The sequence below is a fragment of the Octodon degus genome, unplaced genomic scaffold, assembly GCF_000260255.1.
Source record: "Octodon degus isolate 3935 unplaced genomic scaffold, OctDeg1.0 scaffold00042, whole genome shotgun sequence".
Taxonomy (NCBI): Eukaryota; Metazoa; Chordata; class Mammalia; order Rodentia; family Octodontidae; genus Octodon; species Octodon degus.
Genome location: NW_004524618.1, coordinates 14,531,129 through 14,551,911, shown reverse-complemented (window position 1 = coordinate 14,551,911; position 20,783 = coordinate 14,531,129). Strand labels below are relative to the sequence as shown.

Below are 20,783 nucleotides of genomic sequence, written 5' to 3'. Positions count from 1 at the left end.
AGCACTAACCACTGTTTTCATTACCTGACACAGTTGTGGCCTCTAGTGGCACTTGATAAATGTTTATTGATAGAAAAACAAATTGACTGATTTTTGTAAAAGCTCCTTAGGAAGTAGGTTTGTCTGCAAGAATAGCCTGGACTTTTAAGAATGTATCAGTGGGGAAAAGCAGTTAATTAGAACTAGGACAAGACCCTAGCGGTGACCTGCTTCAATTGATAATCGTATACCTTCAACATTGCAGATATAAAATTTCCCCCTAAACTTACTGGGGGACAGAAGGCATTGGAACCTCTGCAAGCTCTAATCCCAAGTTCCAGGGCTTTTTTTGATGCATCCATCCGAAGTGTCTAAAATAGGAATCATTCACAATATTCTCATACCACTGATGTAACCGCCGTAGGGATGTGGGTAATGCTGCTGGTCAGAAAACTGTGAGTTACTACAACTGAACTCTGACTCTGAAATAAAAACAGTCATACTTGACCTCTAGACAGCAAATCAGTTTGAAAAAGACTGATTACACATGTCAAGAGCACTGCACACGAGAGTACTGGGAGTCACAGGAAATTACAGGAGGCCGGGAGCCACAAGTGGGAATTCAGGGACAATCCTATGCAGATCATCAGAATAAACTTAGGGCTGCTCAGTTTAGCAGTGTGAACCCTGGGAGGCTGAGGCAGGCAGATTGCATGTTGCAGCTCAGCCTGAGCAACTTAACAAGACTCTGTCTCAAGATAAAAAATTAAATAAATAAAATTAAAAAATGAAACACCTCAAACGGGCTCAGGTTGTCACTTACGGCAAAGGCCTGGGTACAATCCCTTGTATCACAAATTGACAACAGCAACAATGACATAATAACACGTAGTCCTTTGGTCTGTCCATGGTTGCCTGTGGCCAGCCTATCCTGTGGGGTCCCCATGTTCTTCCTCTGTGTGGCTCAAGCTTGGGACCACGTAGGAAAGGCTGGTGTCTCAGGATCCTCCGATCTTCCAGCCGGGTCTTCCCAGAGGGCCAGGGACAACTGAAAGCAAATGGAAACAAAATTGTAAAATTCCATTGCTGTCCAATCTTAGGGAAAAAAATTAGAATTTGGGAGTAAAAATATACTTAATTTTAAAAAGATAGATATGGGAAGTAGTGAGTTAGATCTTTTGTAAGAAGGAAGGTCACCTAAGAGATGGAGGTAAGGGGAAGGGCTCAAATAAGAATTAAGACGCGGCACGTCGGTGGGCCAGTTCTCCACGAGGAATCGCTATGAACTGCAGACATGAACCAATGAAAATAAAATGTTACATAGGAAAAAAAGAGATTATCTATGTTATTCTCAGGCTTGAAAGTATTCAAATATTCACTGCTATAATTAAGGAAAGAATTTATTTTCTTAATTTTACAATAAGCTGAGTGCGTATTGCATACTAGGAACATCATTCTGGTTACAGATGAGGAAGCTTGAAGTGGCAAAAATTGGCCCAAGCTCTCAGATGAGGAGACAGGGCCCGAGACCTAGGTTTATGGGCATCGTAATCCCTCTGCTCTGCTCTGGCTTTCCTTAGACTGGTGAAAGCACTCAGGGCTTTTTATGGTAGCAGAATTAATCTGCCCGTGCCAGGAGGAGTGGGAATCCCAGCCGACAGTGGCCGGGGACCGCTCTGCACGAGGCAGAAGGTTCAGTTCTAGTTCTGGCGAAGGCCTGGAAGCATTTCAGTGGGACTGGTGGTGAGAAGGGGAGAAAATGAAGGATTTATTCGCTGCCTGGGCTGTGTGCTTGCTCTTTCCATACGGCGTCTCATCTCTGGGGCTCTCATCCCAGGGCCTGCATCACGGATGGCAGGGATCCCACCTGAACAGAGATGGGCAGGCAGAGTTTCTGTTTATTCTAGGAGACCTTACCTTTGGAGGGGTAAGACTGCACACCAATAAATAGCCTGCGCAATCTGCTGCAGGAATTTCCTGCTGAGTGACTGAGCTGGGACACCAGGCAAACCGCTGGCTATTCAGGCAGCACTGTGTTCACCACGACTTGCTGCAAGACCCTTGCGCTGCTCTGCGGGCCGCTTCTCCGCGACCAGTCGCAGATGCTGCCCATCTCAGCCATCCTGCCTCGAGAAGCCTGCTGGACTCACTGCGCCCACACCCGAAAGCGCGGAGCCATCCCCACGTCCCCCTTCGGAGACACTGTGGGGACTTTCTCAGGACTGCGTTCCCTGGCCAAGCCGCTTGGCTCTGGTGGGTCCACAGACAGGGGATTCGATGGCGGGGAGGGCAGCACTGGGCATTCTCAGTCTCTTAATGTGGAGGCTGAGACTGTGGCAGACTAAGTCACATTGCACTTGTCGACACTGTATGCCAATAAACTTGGCAGAAGCGGAGGCATTAAATCTAGATGTCTGCTCCCAGGACACATTACTGCTGAAGCCTTAAGTTCCTGGCTGGTCACAGCGGGGAACCCACAGGCCTGAGGAAGAGGAGCATTTTGCCTTGCTGGTTTTCACTGATAACAGCAAATGTAGCCATTACTTAAGCCGCAGGATTTTTTTCCTCCCTCTACTTTCTTCTGTCTTATGACTCTAGCTAAATAAATTGCAAGTATAGCAGAAAAGGACCCTGTAAGATCAGTTTTTATTGTATAAAGGCACAGGGTTAAACGCACCACTTAAACCACTCTAAGTACATGATTTGGTGACAATGAGAACGTTACAAGGTCGGGTGAGTGTCATTAAAATCTAGTCCCACACATTTCCATCACCCCAAAAGGAATCCCGGTCCCCACTAAGCAACAACTCTCTATCCCCCCGACTAGTCTCTGGAAACTACTAGCACACATCCCGTCTTTGAGACTCTGCGTGTTCTGACTGTGACACGATGCTGTGGTCACACATACGACCAGTGGGCTCACAAGACCACATCACCTAGTGACATGGTAGCCATCTTACTTTGGGTCATTATCCTCCGGGATGTTCTCATAACCATGAAATTGCCTGAGGACACACTTCAAAGAATGTACCTCAGTTATCTAGAAGTAGGCGGTTGTTTTTCTTATAAATGGAACAATGCAATGTGGGTTCTGGCTTCTTTGACCCAGCAAGCTGTTTTCCAGGTCATATCAGATTCTGTGTCCTGGAATATTTAAGGTATATTTTGGACAGTGATTAGCAACAAAGTAGTAAGCCAAATGCATTAATTATTATGAGTGAGAGTGTTTTCCTACTCTCAGGAGAGAAGTGGTCTCTTGGTAACAAAGAGAGGGGAAAAATCTCGGCATCTTTTGGCCGCTTGCTGTAAGGAGGAGCGCTCGGTCCCTCCCAGCCCGCTCCGGGCCGAGGCCAGCTGGAGCCCGTCTGCAGAGTTGGCATGAACACGGCGTGTGGGGTGAGAAGCCAGGCACCCAGGTTTTTGCAGGCCTACCCAGCCCTGGGATGTACCTGGGGACAGCAGGGTGAGCTGCAGACGCAGTCTAGAGACTGAGTGACGTGAGACTCCGGGTGGATTCCATCATACGGGGAGAAGGGCACGAAGCTGCTGGCGCATTTTCCTGCCCACCTGTGGAGGGAGACCGTGCCCGCTTAACTTCTCCAGCAAGTGGAAGTCGGTCTTTCCAGTGAGACCCTGCAGCTTATGCCCGCCTTCTGTGCTCTGGGGAGACGCTGTTGGTGAGCCTGCGTAGACTGAAAAGGACGCTCTTCCTGAATAGTTCTGATAAGAATGCAGAAAAAAAATGTAGGCTGCAGCTCGCCCACACTTCTGTATCAGATGCCTCAAAATGTCACAAAAATATGCGCCTAATACTATCACATTTAAATTATGATTTGATGCCAGAGATGAACATAACTCTTTTTTTCTAGTGACAGCTCAACACTTAGAAAATTTACTTCATAATTTCCTTTCCCAGTTAACGTCAAATTGAAAATTGATGCTTGATATATTTATGAGTAGGAAGTTTTATGCCTTTTCCTTAGAGAATTTCTTTTTCTTTTTTCCCCTCTCTGGGTTTTGCATGATATGGGAAATACAAATATAAAAAGTAATGCATTCATTTCTTCTCCTCTTCTCAACTTTTACGATGAAGGCAAAGGGTCACAATGAGTTCAAAAGTATTTATCTTATAAATACTGCATAGAAAATCATAAATCGAGATAAATGTCACTGAAGCCACTGAGATATATGATCAGTCAATTTATGAAGCAGCTTAAAATACAGACACTCTCTACAGTATTAAAATTGTTATGAAATTTTAAAACATTCTCTTTCTTTCAAACATCTGAGTGAGGATCTCTTGAAAAATGACTGTGACACTTTTCACGTGGAGATACACGTGTATCAGTTTGAGGTGATGGTTATAATCTTTTTCCTTTTGTAATATTGACAGAGATGGTAACTCAAGAATAAGATGATTCCTTCCTGTAAAAAGTAGATGGGCAACTACAGTGTTTTAAAGGCTTCTTCCATTCCGAGATTACGTGAAACTAGCTCTGTGTTAATCAAGAATTTTTTTTTTCTAAGCTAATAGGTTGACTTTGGTAAACAAAGATTGCCTATATAATTTATTGACTGTTGATGATGAGCAAAAGTTGGCCTACCAAATGTTATCGTGCCTCTGGCTATTAACTTCTCTGAATAGGATGCAACCTGTTTTTCCACAATTTCTTCAGTTTAAAACCCAGGATATAGCTCAGTGGCACAGCACCTGGCGGGGGTTAAGGTCCTGAGTTCGATTTCTGGTACCAAAAAAAGTGTAAGCCTTTATTTGCAGTCTAGCCTTCATTTGCGAATAATAGTATTTTGTGTAATATTACGTGGTAAGTTAAAAAATGTTTAATTATCATCCCTAATCAGTAGGTGACATTCCATAAAGGTGGGTTCCACAACTCAGTCTGCAATTTCATATTCCAAATTCCCCAGTCCAGAAAGCTATGAAGATAGAGATTTTCCATAACTCACTTGGCAGTTAGCCTGACCTTACTTGAACTCATTTGGCAGCAAAATGTGACTTGAACTGGCACAAGGCTATTTTAGTCACTATTTATCTGCGCACTTAGTATTAACAATCATCTATTTTGCAGCAGAGACATTAATGTTTGATCATAGGGTGCTGACCTAGACTGTGCTCAGGTGAGGGCACATAATATCTAGTATACACGATATCACCTCCAGAAAGTTTAAAAAATCTGAATTTCAAAACACGTTTGGGGCTGGAGAGATAGCTCAGTGGACTAAGCTCCTGCCTGGCAAGTGCAAAGACCAGGGTTCGATCCCTGGTACTTCATGTCATGCAGGCCCTGGGTACAGCTGTCCACCAAGACTGGGCATGGTGCACATGCCTGTAATCCCAGCACTGAGGAGGCTGAGACAGGAGGATCACTACAAGTCTGAGTAGTGAAACTCTGTACCAAATGCATAAAAAGAAACAAACAACAACAAAAAAACACATTTGGCCTCTTGGGCCCTTAGATAGAGCTTATAGATCTAGTCCATATATTTTACCTAAAATGATACACTGCATAGGTATATATAATTTCAACTTTAATATTTTCAATACTTGTTGGTGTATGTGGTCACTCTTAAAAAGAAAAAAAAGTCATATAGTAAATTAATTCTGATATTTGAAATAATGAACTTTTAAAAGTATTTTACTTCTTCCCTAGCAATCTTTCAAAAGTCTAGGTAGAAGAAATAAGCAAGAATGGATGCCTACAGGAAGATAAATATGGCATGATCCCACTACAGTGTAAAGTCTAAAAATATCAAACTCTTAGAAGTAGAGAGGGGACTGGAGGGGTCAACAAGGAAAAAGGAGATGTTGGTCAAAGGTACTGAGTAGGTCCAGGGGAGCAAGTTCTAGTGATCTACTGCGCCACATGGCGAATACATTTAGTTACAGTGCAATGTACAATTCAAAATTGCTAAAACAGTAGGTAATAAATGTTCTAATCACCCAGGAAGAGTCAATATATCAAGTGACGGATATGCTAATTATCCCAGTTTAATCATAGTACATGCAAAATATAAAGTACATTGTACTCCATAAGTATATACAATTATTTGTCAACTAAACAATAAAAATAAATGAACACAAAAATAAGCAACAGAAAAGTGTCCCTGCCTGATTTTGAAGATGCTCTACTTCATATACAGCCCAGCACTTGTAGGTAAAATAAGTGAATAGATAACTATATCATAATCACGATAGAGTAAAATGACAATATATTACTACACTGGTTGGAAACAAAAAGTCTTAAGTTAGTATAGTATACTAACATTTTATGACATCAATTTCTAACTTTGCTGTACAACTATGGGCTAAAATGTGTTAGGTTGAACCCAAGTCCTCAGTGCCACCACAAAAGTCCTAACTTTTCTTCCCTGGATAAATATGATTCTACCTTCTGACATCTGACCTTCAGAATTCCAGCTTAGGCTGACCCATGTGGCATTTCTGGAGGGACAGTTAGCTAAGATGGATCAGGCAAATGTACTCAGTGTGCTCAAGTAGGCAAATCAGAGGAAGAAAGATTTGAATGATGGCTAGATATATATGTAGTGTGTTTTAGGAAAAGGACCACTGAATGAAATGCAAGAAATGCTACTTACCTGTTAACAAGACCAACAGAATCAAATACTTGCTCTCATAATGCAGAAAGTAAACTAGGAGCCTTTCAACAGGAAATGTATTTCCATTTCAGAATTATAGGGGAGGCAGTAAAATAGCTTCCTTTCTCCAAGACCTCTATTAACTCAGAAATAATGGATGAGAACAGAGGTACGAGGCCCTCATAAAAGCACAGCCAGGTCAACAAGACTTGACCATGACTTGCAGAGCTGTCTTAATTTCCAAAAAAGGAAAATGTGTCTGTTGGGAAGTTTGGCAGGGTAACAGGTAAACACATAATTATTGGTCATAGTAAAAGGAGAGGGAGAGAATCAAATGTCAGTCCTGCTCACGCAAGCCCTGTCTAGGGGAGAAAGGCATGCTGGTCTCAAAGCCACAGTAGACATGGACGGGCTGGGAAATCCACACACCCAGCTCTTTGTTCTCATCCCGTGCTTGCTAACATCCTTTTCCTTATAATGATCTTTCCTGGATGTGGAGAGAGGATGTCCCAGTATGCTCAAGTGTGTGACACAGGTCTTGTGACAGCTATAATGTGAATTAAGGTGGGTTTCTGATTTGAAATAGCAATCTCGGGAACTGACGCAGAGAAATACATCTGTACCAAACAGCCCGCCTGCAAGGGAGTTCTCCCTAGTGAGCTGCCTTGCTCCCAGCTTCCCAGCCCTGCACTCCATGGGAAGTGTCTCATAAATAACCATCCCCGTAAGGTAATACAATAGCATGCTACTTAAAGTGAATTCTGCTTACTGCTTCACACCTGACAATATGGGTGCATGCAACAGAAAGAGGAAAGAATAACGAATAAAGTTGTAAGGCTTTGTCCAAAGGAATTGTGGCAGTCAAATGTCCCTGGGAATGACGACAGGTTCCACACAAACCCCCCTCTTGCAAAGGGAAGGTAGTGAAGACAATACTTAGGGATCTGGTACAAGTGGAAAAGACCGGAGAGGGATGCACAAATGGTGATAGGGTTGTGCTGTGTTCACTCAGATTACATTGTTAATGGATATATTAAAATTTCTTGCAGTACAGACTAAGGAAATACGATTTAAAGCAGAAATTTACACAGTAGTGAATGGTCATCTGATTCTTATAGACATGCTGACTGTGGGGTTCCAGTGAGAACATCTGGTCTGGTGGCAAGGGCTTTTTCCTCTCTCTCATAGGCAGGGAGAAAGATAGCTCTAGATCTCTGTTCAACAGGATAAAAAGCCCATGTAGAAAAATTACAATAAGTGATGAAAAAATCAATTATTTGTATACATTGATTAATGGCCTAGAACCTAGAACATATGGTTCTTTTTTTTCAGTACCAGGGATTGAACTCAGAATCTGGTGCTTGCAGGCAGGCACTTGTTCTACTGAGCTATCTCCCTGACCCCTGCAGTTCTTATCTAACAGATCTAGTGAAAAGCCTATTTTTCAAGAAAGAGATGGGTAGGCCAGGGAGATGGCTCAGTGGAATAAGTGCTTGCCTGGCAAGCACAAGGGCCTGAGTTTAATCCCCAGTTCTGCAAAAAAAAAAAAAAAAAAAAAAAAAAAAAAAACCTCTTTTGGGGGCCAGGGAGATGGCTCAGTGGAATAAGCGCTTCCCTGGCAAGTGCAAGGGCCTGAGTTCAATCTCCAGTTCCACCAGATAATAAATAAATAAATAAATAAATAAATAAATAAACAAATGAAAAGAAAAAAGAAATGGGTGAGAACCATGTATGACTTTCATACTCATTGAATTAATGTTGCTTAGGTAAAGAATTCCAGCACTGCCATTTCTAGAAATAAACTTATTTCTTAGAACTATTTGGTAAAATCCTCTCCATTTCCTGTGATACCAGCCCCATGTTTATTGAAATTTGAACTTTTGTACTTGCCTTGGAGACACTGCTGTTGGGTAGTGAAACAGTGGATCCACAAAAAAAATGGTGTTAGGTCACATGTTCCTGTAGTGCCCAGCTCTAGTTAAGCCTTGGGGTTGTTCAGATCTAGACTGGCTCCCAAAGCCACGTGTGTGAGGAGCTCAGTCTCCGGCCTGCACTTAGGGAAGGTGGTGGAGCCTAGGTAGAGCCTAGCGGGAGAGCAGCAGGCACTGGGGGGTACGCGCCCTGGGAGCCCGTCTCTTCATCCCTCTCTTCCATTCTTGGTCATGAGGCTAACAGCTCTGCCCCCCCTGCGCTGCCCACCAGCATGCGCTGCCTCTCCACAGGCTCAAAGACCGCAGGGCCAGCTGGTCCTGGACTGGACCTCCTGACTAACTCTGTGGGCCAAAATCAATATTTTTCTTTATAAGTTGATTAGTTCCAGTATTTGATTATTTGAAGCGATGCGGAGCTAATAAAGGCCTGTTGGCGCTATGTACTTAGATTATTGCCGTCACTAGAAATCAAGTTTCTTCAACTCTAATATAATTCAGTGAATGGTTAGAGAATACATAATGAGCCTAGGGAGGTCAGAGAAAGAAAAAGACAAGACCTGCACGCTAAGGGAGCTTCTTGTGCAGCGACAAACAAAGACAGTTTGGTGACATGAACGAGACTAATGTAGGAGTCAGCCACCTAGACCTGATCTCTGCTTCTTTTTGCCCTGAATGAACTGTCAGGGCTCCAATGTCCTCCCTCCATAGGGGGCATAACCCTCGGCCTTATGTATTTAGAAATCTGCTTGGCAAGGATGCCTTTCTCTAGAGCAGCTCCTGACATTGATATAATAAAAAGCACAAAGCCAATTTAGTAATGAGTTCCTATATCAGATTACATAACTATTAGTTTTCTGATTTGTATGATGAGATTATTAAATTTACTCAGAAATATTTTGAAGATTTAGTGAGATGCTGTATCTACCAATCACACCTTCTGGTGACAGACTAATCTTTCTAAAGCACTGCTTTAATCTTGACAGGCTTGTCATAAATCTCTGTGCTTTCAGGAAGGTTAGAGTTCAACATTTTTGCATAGACTTTCTGGTCTGTTGTAAAACCACCTTTCTAGTTTTATTTCTAATAACTGCATCAAAATGAAATACCTGCAAGTGGCTATTCATTATCTGAATATTCATGTCCATCACCAAGACGTCTGTGCTTTTGTTTATGTAATTTGTTTCTTTTGTAACTTCCTGTGGATTAGCTTCTTGCACCATGTCTGCTAGATTATCCAGCCTCTAGATTATGTTGCCCTATCATCTGCGCCTTCTCCTGCCACTGAGTGCTGAGCACTTGCCAACTGAGGTGGACTCTAAGGGTAGGATACACACAACATTTCCAAACTTTCATATATATTTAATACTGTATGTAAAGTGAAGTATCTCATTGATACTTTATACAGATTACATACAGAAACATTAATTTCATCTTTATTTTTATTTTGCTTTAAAAAGAAACAACTAGAAAATAAAAACAAACAAGATAAGAAACTACTAGAAAATATAAAACTAAATACAGAGCCTGTATTCCATCGCCTCTGGATAGCCCTGGTGTAGAGGCCTCACTTCTAGCCCATATGCCCGACATACGACCACCGTTGCCTCTTTTATTTTGGTACCAGGCATCGAACTCACAACCTCTTGCTTGCTACATAGGTGCTGTGCTGCTGAGCTATATCCCTGGCCCACTTTCCTCTTTTTGTCACACCTTAGAGTGACGCCTTGGGGACAGGCTCAGAGCATTAGACTGCAGGTGTCCCATACAGCAGAGGTACTCTGTATGTAGCACCCTCCATTAAGACCAGGTGAACATACGAATGAATCACAGAAGACTAACCACAGCTGTCTTCTAATAGTTAAGCTCCCAATGTGTTTTGTGAGCACATTCACTGCAAAAAGATGTACTTGTCTTTCTAGGAACATGAACGCTCACGAGATTTGAGGGGCCCTGCACACAGATGCCTATTGGTCAAGGGGTTACATTGGTTGCTTGATTTGAGAAAACTTTATATTGACTACTTTGCCCTGTGCTTACACGATGCTTTCTATAGTACTGTGAAGAGTTATTAGTTTCTATACTATGCTTTTTCACCTTGTGCAATACTTCTAGCTGGTCTAGAGTTTTGTGCCTTTGGTGATACTAACAAAAGTTACCAGCCTTACTCTGAGATGATGATATGTTAATGTCAATGAACCAGGTACCAAACTTAACATTCTGTGCAGTGTTGTGTTTGTTTTGGTCTCCAGCAAAAAGAATCCCTGTAACTGGAGATTATTCTTAACAGCAAAAAGAATGAAAGGATTTGAAGTTGTTTAGAAGAACAAACAGAATTACTTAGTACCTATAAAGCTGGTGTGTATGTGTGTGTGTGTGTGTGTGTGTGTCTGTCTGTCTGTCTGTCTGTCTCTGTCTGTGTGTGTATTTCATATACATCCTCAGAAGGATTTTTAAACAGAATATTGGCAAAGCCATCAGTTTTCAGATGTCACTGATACCAGCTAAGAATCAAAACTCCAAGAAGGTTTTGGATTTGATATTAAAAAAAAAATTACTGATAGACCTACTATCTGTTAGAGCAAATATTTACATTATCAGTCTTGGGGGGTCTGCATGGATCTAAGGATAGCCCTGAGTGAAGACTATGAGACAGATCACGAGCTTTTGTGTGCCAGAAACTGGAATTATATTGCATGTCTCACTTCTACTTAGGGGTGTCTATTCTTAAACAAAAGGAAAAAAAAAAAAAGAATTACCTGGATTAATCATAAAAATCATTTAAGCACAATGAGTTCTTTAAAAAGGACATCTTACTAAAATATTGCCTACAAAGGCTTTTAAAAAGACCTCAGAGTGCAGAAAATATTATCGGAACATCTATTAGTGTTTATTCTTTAAAAGCATTTTTAACAAGGACCTTAAGATTGCAGGTGAGTTCCTGTACTTCATATAACAGATATTTTAAGTCAGTAAAGTTCCTGTAGTTTTGTTACCATTTATGATATGGAGAACAAAGAAACCCTGTACCCTGAAAGCTACAAAAAGAAAGGTAAGCAAAAATACAAACTCCTGTGGCTTTCAACGCTTTTCATCTCTGAACTGCTATTCCCAGAAAAGAGAACAACCTAGATGGTTGCTATTAGCTTTTACAACTCAGCGCAAAAATTGTAGAGTTGGGGAACTTTTCGATTGACTTACTTTTCTCAAAGCGGCTGTGGGTTGCGAATCATTAAACCACCTTGTTTGCAAAGTACATAGCAAACAGGTTTTTAATCTCCTGTTTGGAAAGAAGATTATTTGATTCAGTTGTGGTTTCTGTGGAATTTTAAGTGCAATAAAAAAGAAGGACCATTTGTTTGGATGCATAGGGTATTATATATATTCCTGCAATTCTTATTTGTCGCTTTGCAGTTTAAAAATTCAGGGATTTTTGTAGGTAGAGCTGCTAGGAAGGGGAAGAGAAGGTGGGGGGAAGAATTGAAATGATAGATGCAGTAAAGCAAAGAACTCCTTCTGTAAGAGCGCCTCAAAGGGATTTACAGGCAAGGGTTACTGATCAGACTTGGGGGAAGTGAACCCGAATCCTAACAGCAGGCACAACGGGACTACAGACAGAGAAGGAGCCACAGTGGCCAAAGTTTTTTCAAAAAATTTTGTCCTTTCAGAGGTATACACAATTCTTACAAGTGAGCTAGTCTAATAATAACTAGTAAAACTACTTTAATTTACAGAGAGTTGAAGGAGGAACAACTAACATTATCCTTTGAGACTGCAATACAGATGGACTGACAAGGTTAAGAAGAGATAGGGCCAGAAAAATAAAGTCTATTAAGGAAACCCCTTGCCCCCAATCTTAAACCCATCACGAAGAACTTTCATGAGAAAAGCACAAACAATAATTTCATTTTTTTTTCTGCTTGGAGTTGCCACGTAATTATGAGCAATACTAAAATGGTCAGGCAGAAATGCAAACCTGAGAGTTAAAATGCATCCGAGGTGTATAAACTTTGTGCCATACGTAGAAAGAGTGTGACACTGGTGCTGCCAGTTAGCAGTTATGGGCGCGGCAACGTGGAGAGGAAAGGAAAAAGATCACAGGAGCTGAAAGATGAGAAAATGCAGAACTTTAGGAAGCCATTCATGAGAAGAGACTTTATGTAGATGTTCTAGATGTTTCAAGGTCATTCAAGAACAGAGAAATAAATGTTCAAAAAAAAAAAAATGCTAGGGAGCACAGTGCGCCCCAGACAAGAACTGTGTCCAGGTGCAGGGGGGAAATGCGATCTCTCTCTGAGACCAAGTGACCAAGCGACCAAGCGACCAAGCGACCAAGCGACCAAGCGACCAAGCGACCAAGCGACCAAGCGAAGAGGAAAGTTTTAAGGCAACTACCGACCGCGCTTTCTCAGGCACTGCTAACAGCGCTGCAAAGAACGTGGTCTAACCAGCAGCCTTGGGTGAGCTTTTCAAGACTATTATATTTTTCCAGTCTGTCATTAAAGCAATTGGCTTTCGAACTCCCTTATCTGCTCCCAGATCAAATAACTGAATCTGACAGATTCTGAACCGATCTCTCTCTCTCCTCCCACAAAAGGAAAAAAAAAAAAAAAGATGATTGATGTGGTGAATTAATCCACAAAGCATCTATTTATAGAAATAATACTTCTATGATTACATCATAATCATAGAAGAGACTGTCTAGGTGAAAGGAGGGTGAATGTAGGTATTTCAGGGGAGGGACAGGCCCTGCAAAGTGGTTAAATGGAGTTTGGCTCAAGACCGCGGCATTGTAGCTGCGCTATTTGGGACACACTAAGTCTAAAACCAGGAGATTCAGGAGTGATATTCTAGATGGAAATTTAAATAACATGTCGGGGGTGTGTGAAGGGAAAGAAAGAGAAATTAATTTAATCCCGTTTGCTGATGTGACCGGAGCACTATTTTTAGGTATAATCCAAACAGTGCATATCTTCTCCATTTTGATTAGTAGAAAATTGGCAGAGAGTCAAAAGAATTAGTATTTCTCAGCACATTATGCCAGAAATGTACAAATAAAACTACATTCTCTGTGCCAATGTGTTTAAATTTAAGTTACTGCTGAGGTTTTAATTTTTTTTTTTCCTTCAGAAGAATGAACGGGCCTGGCTTTGTCGAAGACATTTAAGAGAAAATGAGTCTTTTACAATGAGCAGCAAAAGTTACAGAATAATTTTTCTCTAGACTTTCCCTTAGAAGCACTTACTAAAAAAACTTCAATGTTAGTACTACACAGATACTTTGGGTGCAGAATTTCCACCAGGAAATTGTACATATTGTCAGAGGAGGTCAGCACATCAACAAAATATGAAATTAAAATATGCTAGGAAAATATGCTGAACAAGGAAGGTTTCACAATCGCCACATAGAAATTAGTACCAGTTCCAAAGAAAGCACAGGCCAGAAATCACACTTGATTGCAAAGTTTCATATTGACAAGTTTACCACGAGACCAAGCTATACGCTCTATCAAGTTCCCATCTGTACGTGGGAAGAGGAATTTATACAGCCTGGAAACTTTTGATCAGTTCACGTTAGAGGACATCACAATGCTCAACCGAATTTCCAGCGAATAGCAAATCAATGAGCCTTGATTACATTTTAGTTCACTGCTGTGACTTTAAGTTTTATGCTTTTGGTTCTTTGACACACACAAACCCCCAGGTAGGGGTGACTTCGTACCTCTTGTGCTCCTCCTGCCATTTCTGTGGTTTACTATTTATTTCACAAGGCGACATGGGATTGGTAACTTTCTCTTCCCACTGCCATAGTTTTTGACACTGGCAGACCGCCTTTTACATTTCCTATTACAAATCAATGGCTACTTTCCTCAGAAAATGAAAAAGACTAGTTTTTATGGGTATTTGGAATCACTGACATGGCCTTTTCCTGAATCCTTGTAAGCCCCACTTACAGAATACAGTTCACACAAAAGCCTTTTTCTATTTCTCACTAATATATACAGACTGGCCCCAAGATTATGGTGATTTCCCCTAAATCACTAAAGAAATTCAACCTGTCTACTAAGCAGTTAAATTATATACATTTGTTCTAATAGTTATAAGGATGTTCTTGATTTTAAAACTGGGCCTGTAATATGCTTTTACATGGGAATATTTCTTTTTATTTAAATGTGAAGAGTTATCTAAACAGAGTAAGTGAAATAATCAGTGGTAACCCAGTGTTCTTCAGATAAAACTGAAGATACTAAATCTATTAGGATCAAATAAAGAGGAGGTAAAACTCACAACCAAATGCATCTTACACACACAAAAGGAAACAAAATTAGAAATGACTTTAAGTCAAAGAAAATTCTTGTAACGTTTCATCCGGAGACTGATTTCACATTCTCTAAAGTAAGTGTTTATCTTTGTTTTCTACCTTTGTCATCCTGATCTTCCACCCACCTTTCTCTTTTTGCTGAGAAAGGGATTCAACTTGGGGGCAGCCTTTGCCGACAGTGCGTCAGTGCGGCTGTTCCTGTCATCTCCTGCTGGACCCTCCCAGCAGGACTCGATTAACCTTTCCAGAACACTGTCCCCTGGGTTTCAGGATATGCCATTGTGAAAAGGGATGACCAGTCCTAACTTTCCCTGGAACAAAAAAAAAAAAAAAAAAACTCTATTCCTGCTAAAGGGCAGCGTGAGCACAAACTTTATATCTTCATTTGATATTTTTACTGTTTGATTATAAAAAGAAAAGCTGTTTAAGAACATAAACATAACTTATTTTGAAGAATATCCAATTAACCTCAGGATGGAATTTCACTGTACTTTCCTTAGGAACTAATTGTGTGAAAACATTGTGTTCATTTCATATGTCAATTACTAGGAAATGAAATGACTGTATATCTGCTTTTTTACCTTGACCTACCCACCCAAAACTCCTGCTGAGGTCATCTACTGAATTACACAAGAGAAATATTTACTTTAAAAGCCCTTTGATAAATTTTTGCTTGGACATAAGAATTTTTTTTTTTAATTCTAAACAATCACTACAGAATCGGCACATATGGATCATCTGTAGGCTGTGATTTTTCAATTGGAAACAAAAATAAACTGTGGAAGCCACTTACCACACTTTGCAAACCGGCTGTTCAGGGACAGTCTCCTTTCCTGTTCTTCCGAGCAAACTTGCAGCAGAGTTACCTGGTTCCATCACTTCCCCCCAGTAGACACAACTCCAACAGTCACTTCGTAAGTCAAGTGCAGCACATGGGATCCCGAAAAGCACCTGCGAGTAGTCTGGAATACCTTGCATCCGGCTGTGAAAATTGAAGGCAAATCTGCAGCTCCCGGTAGGTGAGCATCATATTTGGTCTAGAGGCATTTTGCTGTGGTATGGAGTCATGCAAAGCTATTGAGAGGGGTCTGTGAGAAATACAGTCTAATGAAAAGGCAAATGATCTCTTTCATTGTCACTGACTCTACAGACACAAGGGTACGTAAATCTTGATTGTGCTTCATTGGTATTTATTGCACATGGACCAATTCCTCACACAGTAGTTAGTGGCACCAGAGTAAAAATACTTCGTGAAACATACAAGAGGAAATAGAATTTACACACAAGTGCTAAAACTTTACCAGCAGATTCACATGGGCACTTGGACATAAAAAAATAATAAAAAAAATCCATACGATAATTATATTTATAATATGGATAGTTACAGTACCATGATAAAAGAGTATAAAAAGATATTTTCCCAGTAAACCATTATTAGCTCAATAACGTAATAGACAACAGAAGCTGAGTTTGAATTTTATTTTAGCTTTTAAGATCTGCCCCCTTCCCACCCCTTTAAAAATATTTCATTTCTTTTTGTGCAAGTAACATCCGTGAACTTCACAATTCCTAACACTGTGCAAAAATGGCATTTGGAACCACTCCTGTTTAATGTGTCTTGTTTGTTTTGACGCAGGTGTGCAGTTATCTGAACTGTTGCCTTTTTTTTTTTCCTGTCCTGTCTTCAATTGACAGAGTCACATGTCACAGAGAGAGGCTCAGCGCCTGGTCCTTCCGACTAATATTGATAAATAAGCTGTTTAATATAAACAAGTCTTTCTATCTTTCTGTGCAATGTGCACAGGGTGAGGTAGAAAACCCTCAGCAGGACCACCGAGGCGCACAGGGGCAGGGTTAGCCCTGCAGAAGGAAAGCAAGGTGAAGCTTGTTCTAAGAAGAGCTTAAAAGTTCTCGAAACTAGATTATTTTGCATCCATCCTTTCCCTTTGCTTCAAGAACAGGAGAAACCATTACTCAGGGATTAAAATGCAATTTGTCAAGAAAGCGTAAAGAAACACGTCCTGGTAAGTTGCCCACCCCCGTTTGACGGCTCCTGTTCTCCGGAATGAGATGGAAGCCAAACTGATGGAATTAGCTCCCTTTCCCTACCACCCAGTCTCCACTGGGATACTCTCAGAAAGTACCCACCTGGGGGGAGGGGCGAGGGGATCGAAAGATGCAGCACAGGCACACACAAAGCTAGGCGCCCAGCCACAAACAGAAAAGAACCGAAGAAAGATCAGCAAGCCACTCTCCCAACCCCTCCTCAAACTTTCCTTTGCGTGCAATGGTCCGTGGCTTTTCTGTTTGTCTCGGATGATTCAGACGAGGTTGTGGGCTTCGAGTTCACCTGCTTTCGGTCTTGAGTAAACAGAGCTTCCCTCTTTCCCCTGGGAGGCCGTGCAAGGTCGTCCGGCGGGGCGCAGGGTCCGCGTCCAGGCGGTGGGGACAGCAGGGTCGCCTACACCTTGGACTCCGAGGCGAAGCCCACGCGGCCCGGCTCGTCCAGGCTCGAGTCGCTGTCCGCCGCCGCCCCGCCGTTGCAGCCGGCCCAGGGCTCCAGCAGGCGCGCGGGCGGCGCGGCCCCGACGTCCTCGTCCTCGTCCGAGGCTGCCCCGGGCGACGGCGGCGGCCCAGCCCGAGCCAGGCAGCCCGGGGCGCGCGGGCGGTCGCCGTGGGCCGTGTGGCGCCTGCGGGCTGCCCGGCGCGCGCAGCAGAGCAGGCGCTGGAAGGCCTTGCGGAAGTCGGGGCTGCGGCAGTAGATGATGGGGTTGAAGGCCGAGTTGGCGTAGCCCAGCCAGTTGAAGAAGACGAAGAGGCGGTCGGGCACCAGGTCGCGGTGGAAGGCCTTGACCACATTGGCCAGGAAGAAGGGCAGCCAGCAGAGCGTGAACACGCCCATGATGATGCCCAGGGTCTTCAGCGCCTTCTGCTCGCGCAGGGCCACGAGGCGCGAGGGTCGCCGCTTGCTGGGGCGCCCGTTGGCCAGCGGGTCGGCGGCGGGGCGCGGAGACCCAGGCGCGGGCGCGGGAGAGGGCGAGGGCGAGGGCGGGCGCCCCGGGCCGCCGAGGAAGCGGCGCTCGCAGCTGTCGATCTTCTTCACCTGCTTCTGGGCCTCGCGGAACACCCGCAGGTACACGAAGGCCATGATGCACAGGGGCACGTAGAAGGATACGACGGACGAGGCGATGGCATAGGCCCGGTTTGTGACGAAGTCGCAGCACTTGGGGTCGTTGTAGCAGCGGCGTGCCTCGTCGCCCTCAGCCCGCCACCAGTGCATAAGGATGGGCAGGAAGGACACCAGGGCCGAGATGGCCCACACGGTGCACACGAGGACCCGCGCCCGAGAGCGCGTCAGCAGGCTCTGGTAGCGGAAGGGCGAGGTGATGGCGAGGTAGCGGTCCAGGGCGATGACACAGAGGGTCTCGATGCTGGCCGTCACACACAGCACATCCACCGAGGTCCAGAGCTCGCAGAAGAAGGAGCCGTACTCCCAGCGGCCCCACACCACTATCGTGGCCCCGAACGGCACCACGAGGAGCCCCATGACCAGGTCAGCGCTGGCCAGGGACATGATGAAGAGGTTGGTGAGCGTCTGCAGTCGCGGCGTCTTGGCGATGGCTACGATCACCAGCACGTTGCCCGCCACGATAAGCAGCACAATGAGGGTCATCAGCAGGCCCATGCCGGCCGTCCACTGCGGCGACAGCGGCTCGGAGCCCTCGCTGGCCGGGGGCAGCAGGGAGGCGGGCGGCGAGGCGGGCACCAGCAGTCGCGCCGCAGTGGCCGCGCCGTCGGGGAGCGACGCGGTGGCCGACAGGTTGCAGGGCTCGGAGGCGCCCAGGGCGAGCGCCCCCGCGCCCATGCCTAGCTGCGGAGGCCGGGGGCGGGGTGTGTGGCGGGGCTGGGCCGTAGTTGGGGAACACCCCAGGAATCGGGGTGGCCGGGCGCGCGCGGGGAGGTCGCGGCTGGGTCAGGGCAGCCACGGCGCGGGGCCGGCAGCATGGGCGCCGGGCGCCTTCCCCGCCGGAGCCGAGCGCTGTCGCCACCGCCGACGCCGCCGCTGTTGGAGCCGCTGCCGCTGCTGGAAGAGCTGCCGGGACCTCAGCATGTTTCTGAGCGCGCCGGCCCCGCAGCTCCGGCACCCAACACCCACCCCACCCAGCTCCCCCACTCCCCAAGCCAGCCCCCGGCTCGCGTCAGGCTCCGGCAGCCAATGGCTGCAAAGACACGCCCCCGCCCCCGCCTCTGCTCCGCGTCCCCCCGCCCCCCGCCCCCCTCAGTGGAGCGGCGTTGAAGAGTCCCGGGGAGGAGAGAGCCAGCGCTTCCCCGGCACCCGCCGGTCGCCGCGAGCGCGCCCCTTTCCGCGCTGGCTAGCTCCGGCGCGCGCTTCCCTGCGCCCCCGGCTGCGCCCTCCCCCTCCCCCGCACTCGCGCCTGCATTCCGGTTCTCTTGTGCCCCTTTGCCTTGTTCCTGCGTTAGCCGGCTCTCTTCTGCGTGCTTGCGCTCCCCGCACTCCTCTACGCCCAGTGCCCGCGCGCCTGCAACGCACAGCGCGTGCTTTTCTAGCGCAGAGGGACCTCAGGGTTCCTGAAGCCTTGGACAGTCTGTTCGCTGGGGTGGAGGAATTTGACTGTGAGACTAGGTCTCAGGGTGCGTGCGAAACGCTTCCCTAGCACCAGTCCTGAGAGCTGGGGGAAGCGCAGGTGGATCTAAGTGGTTAGGAGGAAACTTCCCAGCCGAGCTGGTTGCTGGAGCAAATGGCACATCTGTCAGGGACTCTTAGGGTGCGGTTCTTGCAAGGGACTGTATTGTGCTTCCGTGCGGTAGACTCAGGAAGGAAAGGCTTGTGCCTGTAATAGCCAACGCACAGGACCAGCTGGAAACACACACACGCACACACACACACACACACACACACACGCATGCACGCTTCAGCCCCAGCGAGTGTGTGTATGATGCAACGGTGTGTTCCAAGTGTGAAAAGAGAAACAAACTTGTTAGCTTCCGGAGTAAATAACAGAACGCGTTTGTTGACATTTTAGATTTCTCTCACTCGGCACCAACACCCCTATTTTGTGTTTTATTTTTCATAGGATTTTGTAATGTGAGCTGGGTTCATACATATAACAAGGTACTATCATCTTTTTGGTTGACTTCATGCAACTGAGATTTCCAATTTCTTGGAACAGTGTGGCTGTTGCCCCTTTGCTCAAGTTCTCAGTTTCTCGAACTCCTGGGATTAGCTTTGAAGGGAGAATAGCGGAAAAATACAAGCACGTGGGTTAAAGCTGAAGACATATGAAGTTATGTAGAGGTTTTTATTTTGTTTTGTTTCGTTTTAAGTTGGCAAGTAATGTGGTTTGAAATGAGTGGTTAATGGTTACCCTAGCTGTAGCTGGCCACATGGTGATGACGGTGCGACAGCCCTGAGGACCGCAGGGCCCTCTTTCCTTTGGTCCTGCTACTATATTCTCTCATACCTGAAAATAATCTGTGATTAAGTCCTTGTGAGGTAAATAGCTTTCTGTCAGTGCAATAGAAAGGTGCAAGATGGCGTTACATAATACTTACACATCTTTTTTTAAAAAATTGGTATAAAAAGAATTACATCTGGAAGGAATATCAACAAGTGGACTGAACGCGGGTTCTCACCCTCCAAAGACCAACTTTCACAGCTGGCTTGGCCACTCGCCAAAAGTAAGCTTCCTAGTTTATACAGTGGGGCGGTTTTAGCCACTGAGCCTCACACCAGTCCACACATATGAATTTGCTTTAGGCCTAAACTTGACCATTAGAGTGTTACAACTGGGAAGTGATTTATTTGTTTATTCACCCCTGCCCTGGACTTACCAGCCTAGTCTGCCAACTTGGGGAGGGTGAAGAGGGGGAGCCAGGAAACAGGAGCTAAAAAGGGAAAAAGACTGTACCCTCAGTCAC

General features: G+C 44.8%; 1 protein-coding gene across 3 annotated transcripts; it reads right to left on the bottom strand.

Moving 5' to 3' along the window:
• Window positions 1-719: 719 nt before the first annotated feature.
• Adrb1 (adrenoceptor beta 1) lies at window positions 720-18,955 on the bottom strand. Of its 3 annotated transcripts, none has more exons than XM_023715565.1 (2): window positions 15,637-18,955; window positions 720-1,027 (listed from the first exon to the last, which is right to left on the bottom strand). In XM_023715565.1, the coding sequence occupies exon 1, from the start codon at window positions 18,706-18,708 to the stop codon at window positions 17,305-17,307; it is 1,404 nt and encodes a 467-aa protein (XP_023571333.1). In that variant the 5' UTR covers window positions 18,709-18,955; the 3' UTR covers window positions 720-1,027; window positions 15,637-17,304. The 3 variants fall into 3 exon arrangements, with proteins under 3 accessions (XP_023571333.1, XP_004631603.1, XP_023571334.1); XM_004631546.2 differs by lacking the exon at window positions 720-1,027 and adding an exon at window positions 1,871-3,699; XM_023715566.1 differs by lacking the exon at window positions 720-1,027 and adding an exon at window positions 1,871-3,671.
• Between the last annotated feature and the right edge of the window lie 1,828 nt (window positions 18,956-20,783).